General features: G+C 32.6%; 2 protein-coding genes across 2 annotated transcripts; both read left to right on the top strand.

Moving 5' to 3' along the window:
• Positions 1–1699: 1699 nt before the first annotated feature.
• LOC18022133 lies at positions 1700–2783 on the top strand. Its single transcript, XM_024158202.1, has 5 exons — positions 1700–1884; positions 1974–2094; positions 2182–2358; positions 2447–2500; positions 2583–2783. Exons 1-5 carry the CDS (start codon positions 1700–1702, stop codon positions 2781–2783), a joined length of 738 nt encoding a protein of 245 aa, XP_024013970.1.
• Positions 2784–6306: 3523 nt separating this feature from the next.
• LOC112088047 lies at positions 6307–10514 on the top strand. Its single transcript, XM_024158201.1, has 6 exons — positions 6307–7248; positions 7360–7525; positions 7714–7909; positions 8012–8670; positions 9069–9830; positions 9934–10514. The coding sequence occupies exons 1-6, from the start codon at positions 6307–6309 to the stop codon at positions 10512–10514; spliced, it is 3306 nt and encodes a 1101-aa protein (XP_024013969.1).
• Positions 10515–11036: the final 522 nt, after the last annotated feature.

The following is an 11036-nucleotide window of genomic DNA, read 5'->3' as shown; positions in this document are numbered from 1 at the left end:
AAATTATATAACCGAATTTTAAATCATTGTTTGGATAGTCTAAACAAGCCCTATATTTCTATTTAAACAAAATAGACCCTTTATAGAAAACGAGCAATATTGCAATTTAAAATATATCAAAATTGCCTAAATCTAACATATTTCAACGTCATTTCAAATTCAAATTCATAATTGACCGCCTACAATATTTTCCCTCTTCTAAAGATTGTATCGAAGATTTACCCTAGACTCACCACATTCGTCATTTCGCTATATATAGTTACCACTGTTGATATCAAATTCATCACACCAGCTAAGCAATATTTAGCTTACATACTCCCTCTTGCAAAGTATGCGATGTCGACCTTCACATTCCTCACTGCCCTGAAGCCATTCAAAACTCAATGGAGGATCCGTGTCAAGATACTGAAGTTGTGGAAACAGTATTTGAATGGGATCGAGACGATGGAGATGGTCGTTGTCGATGAACTGGTATTGTTTTGTACTTTGTTTGTTCGATATTCATACTGTTCCATTTTGATCATATATATATTATATAACGTTTTGCTTATTATTATATTGCCATGCAGAATCAAACTATGCATGTTAGTATGAAGAAGCAGTTCATAAAAAAATTTGAAAATCTTCTAGAGGAAGGAACTACTAAGATCATCACTAATTTTCAAGTCACTCACAACGGTGGTAAGTTCAGGACTACTTCTCATGTTTACAAGATCCAGTTTGCTGCCACGACGTCTATCAGACCTTCTGAAGATCTGGATGCCACAATTCTTGGGTTGAAGTTGGTGAACTTCGCTGATATTCACGAGGGCAAGTTGAATCCTGATTTTCTAATAGGTAAATGGTATATTTATATCTCGCATACATTACTAATATGAACCAAAGCATATTACATCTAATTATTGGTTTATGTTTTTATTTTACAGATATTGTTGGACAAATTGTTAGTATTGGTGAGGTTGAGATTCTCAACGTTAACAAAAAACAGACCAAACGTCTAACAATGACACTTCGTGACACCAGGTTTTTTAATTCCCTTTGACACCTAAATATTGTTAATAAGACGTCTAATATATTTTTTGTCTTTTAGTGATGTGCGCCTGAATTTTGTTCTCTGGGGGAATTATGCCGAAAGTTTGGAGAGTGTTGCTACACATGCAACTAATGCTACCATTTGTTTCGTGTTAAGATTCGGAAAGTTAAGATTGTATCAAGGTACGAAACAAATGTTTTTGTTAACAAAAAAAATATCGTTTTTTTAAAATATATATAACTTTCAAGACATTTCATTATTTAGGTGTATGGAGTATTGACAATTGTTATAGTTCTTCCATTGTGATGACAGATCCTGATCTCCCTGAAATAAATTCTTTTAGAAACCGGTATATTCATATCTATAACTTTTATCAATTTTCCTTTTAGTTTACTTTCATGTCCCTAAAATCCATGATTTTTTTTTCCTTTACAGCTTACCAAAAGATGATGTGACTTTGTCATACACACACCCTAACCAATTGACCATTGTCAATTCTGTTTCTGTAAGAGATGATTACATACCCCTCGGCGGACAATAAGTGAAATACTTGGTGCATCTGAGGTATTTATTTTGCGTGATATACATATTTCTTAAACAACAAATGGCGATTGGATTTTTAAAAGAAAGTAATGCTTCAATTATTAGGTTGAAAAATGTGTGACTATGGCTACCATCATGTCTATTGACACTGAGTTTGGATGGTACTATATGTCATGCAAAGTGTGCTCTAAAAAGGTGCTTCCTCTTGATATGGATTTGTTGAAAGAGCAATATCCTGGTAGGCCATTTCCTAAACAGTTGTGGAAATGTGGCAAATGTAAGGATGATGTTGAAAGTGTCGTACCAGCGTAAGTCTTGGATGCAATTTGTAGAGAAAAAAGAATATTTGTAATTTCCATATATATTCATATTCATATGTTGTTCTATGCTAACATAGGTTTATGCTGACTTTCCGTGTTATGGACAACACTGGCGAAACAAAGTTCTTACTCTTTGATAAGCTTGCCATGGAAGTTGTAAATCAAACAGCTGCACAATTGACTGAATCTGTGGAAGAGGTAGTTATGCAGATTACTATCAACTCTATTATAGTGAATCTTACTATATATATTAGAAAACTTATATGTTTGCTAAACTGTTTGCAGATCCAAGATCCAGATGTACTCCCTCTTCCAATTAGTAACATTTGTGGGAAAACTTTTCTGTTCAAGCTATCTATTGAGAGTTCAAACATCGTTTTCAACAGTGATGTTTACAAAGTTACAAAGATTGTGACCCAAAGTGACATGGTCAAAGAATTCTCAGAAATATCCGGATTTTTGGTTTGATCCTTAAACTATTTATTCCTATTAGTATTTATTCATATTTCATTGCCTTTTGATCATTGTTAACTTATTGTTTTATTTATAGACTACCCCTGATGTCAAGTCTGAGGAAATGGGGTTTATAACTCCCGATGAACAGGTTTGCTATTTAGGAATTAGATGCCTCTCATTAATATTATATGACTGTGCATAAACGTATTTGTTTAAATTTGTCATTTTAGGTTCCTAAGATGTTACTTGACAGCGGCGACGATGATAATTCACCACAGTCAAAAAGGAAAAGCGATGAGATGATTGACTTTGATGATCATAATGGAGAGCAGTCTACTTCTAAGAAAGCTGCTAATGGGGACATGAAGGCTTTGGCGAGTGAAGTAAAGATTTCTCTGAAGCCTGTTAAGAAGGAGAAAGTTGATGACTGAAGTCTTCGTTTCTTTAACAATATGCATTCTCCTGCTTGCTTTGTTTTTTAGGATTTACTACAATATCTCATTGTTTAAGTTTCGGTTATTTTTTTCCTAGCCCGTAGGATTTGTCTTTTTCCGTTTACAGTTTTGCTGTGGTTTGTTATTTGAAGTTTAAAAAAAGCAGGAATTTTAAACTATATTATGTTTTGCTATTTAATTAGGAACTGCTGAATTTTAATTTATTAGTATAAATAACAAAGTAAAATACCTGCATGTACAGATGGTTTCGCCAAACTCAAGCCTAATATGAAAAGAAATTCTGCATGGCAATTAATATTTACAACATTCATGCAAGATATTTGGAGTCATTAATACTTTGGCAATACATATATTTTTTTTAGCACTTACAATTACAGTTGTATCCTAAAACAACTCTGTATTTAAATATAAAATTAGAAATATATTTACATTTTACAAAATTAGGAAAACGATCGTAACTACTATATTCTGTCATATATAGATGCTAATTGGTGAATATTAACACAACCAATCATAATTAAAAGAACTTAAACTAATTCTTAAAGTTTCCATGTTTAGATAAATTCTCAATTTATTTGTAATCTTAACAAATCTTTAGAATATTGTAACTATCCTATTAAGATGCATACTACTTTTAAATTATTAATATTAAATATATCCTACGCATATATCGTTCATCAACCCAGGTAATAAAGTTATGGTTCATTCGCTAATAAACTCAAATTTATACTCGGGTTTGTATATTCTTAAGAAAGTACAAAAAATTACTTAAGAATCCGATTTATAAATGTTCTATCTAAAAGTTCCATATATATTTTTGTATTATTTACAGAACACAATGGACATATTCAAGTTACCCCTGCACGAGTACCATTACCAGTACCTATCTCAAATCCTGATGATTTCGAAAATAACGTTGGAGATATCATTAATATTCAGAACCCCCCGACGACTTCAAGTACTCGAAAAAGGAATCAATGTAGTTTGAGTACGTATTATATTTATTTCCTATGGGCCAATATGAAACATCATTGAACAACTTATATTGCTCAACTATTTATGATTGTTTGGTAATTAGATAATAAACATGGAGTGAAACATCGAAGTTTTTATTATATACAGATGCCAATGGGCAGAGTGAAGTTATCCCTAAACGAAAAGCATTGTCAGTTCCAATTTCAATTCCTGGTGTTTTCCAAAATATATTAGGAGATATCAGTAATACCCGAACTGGCCCCAGTGCTTCAAGTTATCCTAAAAGGAACCAACTTAGTCCAAGTATGTAGTTTATTTATTTTCATTGTAATCGATTTATTCATTGACAACTGCATTATCTTTAAATTTTGTTGTTCTCCTGTAACATCAGTAACAGAAAAAGAAAATTACACAGGTACACAAACAAGTATTTTTTTAACCCTTCTTCTTTATGTTTATTGGTAACTTAATGAAACCTCTTTTATAACTAAATTATTTTCTTTAAAATATCTAGCAAGTCCAGTCACTCCATGTTATGGCTCAAATCAATTTATGCCAACTATACCAACATCAAATATTTGTGATAGTCGATATTCTACATCAGGATACTCAAATATCACATATAACCAAAATCCTGATACGACCAGAAGGAAAAAAACTCAATCAAGTAAGCTTATTTTTATATATTTTGTTTAATATTTTGTTTATTATTTTAAAAAATGTTAAATACTTATGACTACTTTGTTTCATATTCATTTCAGGAAAATTAGATCAACCCATTGTTGGAAATAATGTTTTACCCGATAGAAACATGACAGATGTCACAAGAAATCTCAAATTCAACGATGGACCTTCAAGTTCAAGAAATGAAAATCTAGAATTGAGTCATCCATCTAAAAGTTTTAGAACTGCACGTACGTTTATATTTCTTTCAATTCAATCTCTATTGTATCATTTAGGTTTTATATAATGAGTTTTTCATTTTTTGATTTACATCAACTAGCAAAACAAAGAGATGATCCATCAAGATACAACACATGTGAAAAGATTGAGTCTGCCCGTATCTTTAATAACTTAGTTGTTATATCCTGATTGTTTATATACTTGCTTAATTAAAGAGATTGCTTAATCACAATTGTGTCCTTCATATTATCAATTAATAGTTGTTTCGTTTTGGAACTCTGCTATGGAGAAAACAATGCAACCATGTAATAAATCACACAAAACTATTTCGCAATCAGGTATCATGTATTAAATATGTTCAAAACTTTGTTTATAATTATGATGTATATGACATAGAAATTATCTTTTATCTTATCTAACATTTTGATAAGTTGGTTTATTAGGCTCTGTTACTTCATCGACTTCTACTTTATCTAACAACCATGGAAAAAAAACCAGGAAGGAAAAGGAAAAGTATAATCATGTATTAGTTGATAGGGTAATTGTTAAATACTTTAATTTAATTTTGGACGTATTTTAATTGTTAATATTGCTTTAATATTTGTATAGATACATCCAATGTTCCTATTCCTCAATCACAAAGTAATCCACTAAGTAACATTACCAATTCCATTTTTGAAAATCAAAGATTGTCAAGGATTAATAGGAGACAGGTTATCTTGAAAAAAAGACATGCAAACATTCAAGCTTCAGGTATATATATTCATATCTTTCCACAATATTATTAATCATGGTCGTGTATTGTAAGGTATTCTATTGGTTATCGTCATTATGATTAAAGTTTTCTATATTATTTACTTCCATAAACATTACTGTGTTGTCAGGATCTTCGACAATCTATGATCCAAGTGGTTTACAATCTACACTATCATTGGAAGGTGTAGAAAGGAATTATACACCTGCAAATGATCATGGCGTCCCTGAATGTAGTACTGTTCAATCTCAATTAGATATTGGACCTGTAATTCAGCCTAATGGTAACGTAGTTGACTTTGGATGTATCAGCTTACTGTTTACTGATATATAATAAATTAGAATTCGTCATGTTATAGGGTACTACGATGATGGCGACCCTATTTATCATTGTACACACTGCTCTGCCCGTATGTGGTTTAACAAAAGGATCAGCAAGAAAAAAAAATTGAAGACATACATTTTCACGCTTTGTTGTATGCAAGGAAAAGTAAAGCTCCCAATGTTACAACAACCTCCTCCTCTACTGTTATATCTCTTCACAAGTGACAATGAGATTTGTCGTCATTTCCGTGAAAATATTAGAGCATATAACATGATGTTTTCTTTTACCTCTATAGGAGGCAAAATAAATCATGATATAAACAAAGGCAAAGGACCACAGGTTTTTTAGCTACATGGTGAAAACTACCATCTTATTGGTAGTTTGATGCCTAATGCAAATGAAAAACCCAAGTTCTTACAGCTTTATATTCACGATACAATTAATGAGATTCGTAATAGAGAACTTTCATTAAGGTACATAATTATTTATTCATTGTTTAATTCTGACTGTGTTTACGTAGACTAATTTTCACCATGCTTTAACATGTTCATTTACAGCAAGAATGGTAAAATTGACAACAAGCTACGGCCTAAGCTAATTGAATCTTTAATGAAGATGTTAAATCATTTCAATCCTTTGGTTAAAGCTTTTCGTTCTTACAAGGACAGGTACCAAAATTCAGATATTGAGGATACTGTCCGAATGGTTCTAATAGCCAAGAGAGACAAAGATGCTAGAACACATAACTTGCCAACTGCAACGGAAGTTGCTGCATTAATTCCTGGTGATTTTGAAGAAGGGTTAGACAATAGAGACATTATGTTAGAAGCAAAGGATGGAAGTCTTCGAAGAATCAGTGAATTATACGTTGGTTATCTAGCTCTGAAATATCCTCTATTATTTCCTTACGCTGAAGATGGCTATCAAGTTGGTATTGAAGATGGTTTTTCACATAAAGAGGACAGAAAACGGAAGACTATCAGCATGAGAGAATATTATTCATATCGAATTCAGGATAGGTTGATGGAATCTCAGGCAATAATTCGGTCTAAACGACTATACCAGCAATTTTTGGTCGACGTATTTACAATGATTGAAGCTAATAGATTACGATACTTCAGGAACAACCAAGTCAAACTTAGGTCTGAGAAGTTTGTAAATTTAGTTGAAGCGCATAATGAAGGCCAAAGTGATCTATCCAATACTGGAAAACGTATTTTGATTCCTGCATCATTCACTGGTGGTTCTAGGTACATGAATAACAATTACTTGGATGCAATGGCTATTTGTAAATACTTCGGATTTCCCGATTTATTTATCACTTTCACTTGCAATCCAAACAGGCCAGAGATTGTTAGGTATTGTCAGAAACGAAATCTCAAACCTGAAGACAGGCCTGATATTTGTTGTCGTATATTCAAGATGAAGCTGGAATCCCTAATGACAGATTTGACTGAAAAAAGTTGTTTGGTGAAACTGTTTGTGGTATGTTTTAGTAAATCGAGTTTATGTCATTTCATATACTAATATCATATATTTTACGATACTGATTATGTATTATACTATTTTACAGGAATCTATACAATTGAATTTCAGAAGAGAGGACTTCCTCATGCTCATATTTTGATTTGGATGGCATCGAAATACAAATTTCCTACACCTGAATCAATAGATAAAGTAATATCAGCTGAGATTCCTAATAAAGAAACTGATCCTGAGTTATATGAAGTTGTGAAGCAGAACATGATACATGGTCCATGTGGTAATATAAATAAGAGTTCTCCATGCATGGTAAATGGACGGTGTTCCAAGATGTTTCCAAAGAAATACTGTGACCGGACTGTTGTTGATAACATTGGTTTTCCACATTACATGAGGAGACAAACTGATGATTTTGTTGAGAAAAATGGTATCAGACTTATATAACAGGAAGTTATCTTTGCGTTATAGAGCACATATCAATGTTGAGTGGTGTACACAAGCTAGGTCAATCAAGTATTTATTCAAATACATCCACAAAAGGTCCTGATAGAGTTTTAGCTACTATCGAGAATAATGCCAAAGACATTGGTGAGTTTGCGAACGAGGATGGTGACGACGCATCTGAAGTTACTAAAGATGAGATTAGAGAGTATTTTGAATGCAGGTATTTATTGTTTATCGAACTTACAATTAAAAGTATTCAACACTTATATTTTCGTTTTCCTCATATGTTTAACTATCTATAATTTGCTTAATAAATCAACAGATATGTATCTGCTTGCGAAGCATCTTGGCGTATACTTGCTTTTGCAATACATTATAGAAGTTTGCCTGTGGAAAAATTATATTTCCATCTCCCTGGAGAACAACCATGCATGTATGGTGATGATGACCCGGTAGAAACAGTTCTTAATCGCAGATCAGTTCAGAGTTCAATGCTACTTGCTTTCTTTGAAGCTTGCAACAAATATCCTGAATTATCGAAGAATCTCACCTATGCCGAATTCCCAATAGTGTTTATATACGACATAAAAGAGGTTGAGTGGAGGCCAAGACAAAAGGGTATGGCTATAGGGAGACTAACATATGTTCCTCTATCATGTGGTCAGCTTTACTATTTACGTGTATTGCTAAACATGGTCCAATGTCCAACCAGTTTTGATTTTTTGAAAACGGTTGACAAAGTTTTATATCCTACATTCAAGGATGCATGTTATGCTTTGGGTTTGCTAGATGATGACACTGAATACATAGAAGCTTTGAAAGAAGCAAGCATTTGGGGATCCGGATCTTTCCTAAGGAAACTTTTTGCTGTTATGCTCATTACGGATAGTATTCTTAATCCATGTGGAGTTTGGAATGAGACTTGGCAACTTCTTTCAGATGATATCATATATCGACGAAGGAGATTAGAAAACAGAGAAGGTATTTTCCTTAAATATTTGGAACAAAATATATCTATGACATAACCATCATATTATATTTTATTAATTGTTTCCATCGTTTGTTGTAGATTTAACCCTTTCTGAAGACCAGCTCAAAAATTATACATTGGATGCAATTGAGATAATTATGCGTAGCAATGAAAGTTCTTTGGCTTATTTTGATGGTATGCCTCTTCCATCTGATGGTTATCATAATGCTTCCATTAATCGATTGTTATTCGATGAAAGGAATTATGATAAGGATGAGATGTCTACTCTCCATAATAAGATGCTTCCTGGTTTAACTAAAGAGCAGATGAAAGTATACTCAGAGATAATGGAAGCTGTTACATTAGACCAATGTGGTGTTTTTTTTCCTATATGGGTTTGGTGGAACAGGAAAAACACATTTATGGAAAATTTTGTCTGCTGCCATTCGTTCTAAAGGACAAATTGTATTAAACGTGGCCAGTAGTGGTATAGCTGCTCTTTTATTGCCTGGTGGAAGAACAGCTCATTCACGATTTGGAATTCCTTTAAATCCAGATGAGCTATCTACTTGCAATATGCATCCAGGATCAGATTTAGCTGCATTAGTGGCTGAGGCCTCATTAATCATTTGGGATGAAGCTCCTATGATGAGTAAATTTTGTTTTGAGAGTTTAGATTGGAGTATCCGTGATGTTATTCCTAGGCATAAAGATAAACCTTTTGGTGGAAAGGTTGTTGTCTTTGGTGGTGATTTCCGACAAGTCTTGCCTGTTATAACTGGTGGTGGAAGAGAAGATATCACAAGGGCATCTCTATGTTCTTCTTATCTATGGGACGAATGTAAAGTTTTGAAACTAACAAAAAACATGCGTTTACTGGCAGACATTGATGCAAGTGTTGCAGAAGAAATCAAATCTTTTTCTGAATGGATTCTTCGGGTAGGCGATGGTAAGGTTAGTCTACTAAATACAGGGGAAGTCATGATTGATATGCCCGAGGAACTTTTGATAACAGAGTGCAATGAGCCGATTAAGGCTATTGTTGAATCTGTTTATGGATTAGGATTTGAAGACCAAACCGATCCTAACTTTTTCCAGGAAAGAGAAATTTTATGTCCAACTAATGATGATGTATGCGCGATTAATGATTACATGATGTCTGCTCTTCGAGGTATAATCTATATACATAATCGTTATTTGTATTTTGTTGGCTTATTATATGTAGTACTATGATTTTTAATAATAGCTTATTAACTGATCATTTTTGTAAACAGGTGAAGAGAGAGTTTATCTAAGTTCAGATTCTATAGATCCATCAGATACTTCCAATCATGACAGTAGTGTTTATACTCCAGACTTTTTGAATAACATAAAGATTTCTGGTTTACCTAATCATTGTATAAAGTTGAGGGTAGGATCACCTGTCATGTTGCTAAGGAATATTGATCCCAATAGTGGGTTATGCAATGGAACCAGACTTCAAGTGACTCAACTAGCTGATCATATCATTGAAGCAATTGTGTTAACAGGGCATACACTCGGTCAGAAAGTCTATACACCTAGATTGTCTGTTTCACCTCCTGAAGGCAAATTCCCTTTCAGAATGAGACGGAGACAATTCCCATTGATTGTCTCATTTGCTATGACCATCAATAAAAGTCAGGAACAAACACTCTCAAGTGTTAGTTTATATTTGCCTAGACCTGTTTTTTCACATGGTCAGTTGTATGTTGCTCTATCCAGAGTTAAGTCTAAAGCAGGGCTAAAGGTTCTCATTGTTGACAAAGAAGGCAATCCACAGAAACAGACCATGAATGTCGTCTTCAAAGAAATATTCCAGAAGCTTATCAAGTAGAACTATTTGGTAAGTTACTATTTTTTATATTCTTTATATATTTGATTTATATATGATGAATTGTTACTAATTTGAAGGAAAATTTATTTTCAGGAAAATTTATATAAAACTCTTCCTTGGAGTGAATAATCATTCCACATTTTTTACCATTTAAGTTTTTCTAGCTATGCAAAAAATTGTAATTCGTATACAATGATATTTTTGTTATATATTTGTTCGAAATCATTGAAATGGCCTTTTATGTATTACATGATCAAATTATTCAGCACTTAGTGATTTTAATTTATATACTGAATGAAAGAAGTTGTATGAGATTTTAAATAAAAAATTATATGAATGTTTGTATAGATACTGAATGATTGATATAGTAGCCATACATATATATGATCTTTGTTATTATAGTTTCCGAGATTAGTACATGACTATAAGATATATGACCATGTATTTAATTTAATCAAGATTTACGAATATTTGGTTGATTCATAATCTTTCTGTTACCTAATATATTTCTTATTAGTTAAG

This window comes from Eutrema salsugineum, unplaced genomic scaffold (assembly GCF_000478725.1).
Source record: "Eutrema salsugineum unplaced genomic scaffold, Eutsalg1_0 scaffold_15, whole genome shotgun sequence".
Lineage (NCBI taxonomy): Eukaryota > Viridiplantae > Streptophyta > Magnoliopsida > Brassicales > Brassicaceae > Eutrema > Eutrema salsugineum.
This window is presented reverse-complemented; position numbering and strand designations above follow the sequence as displayed.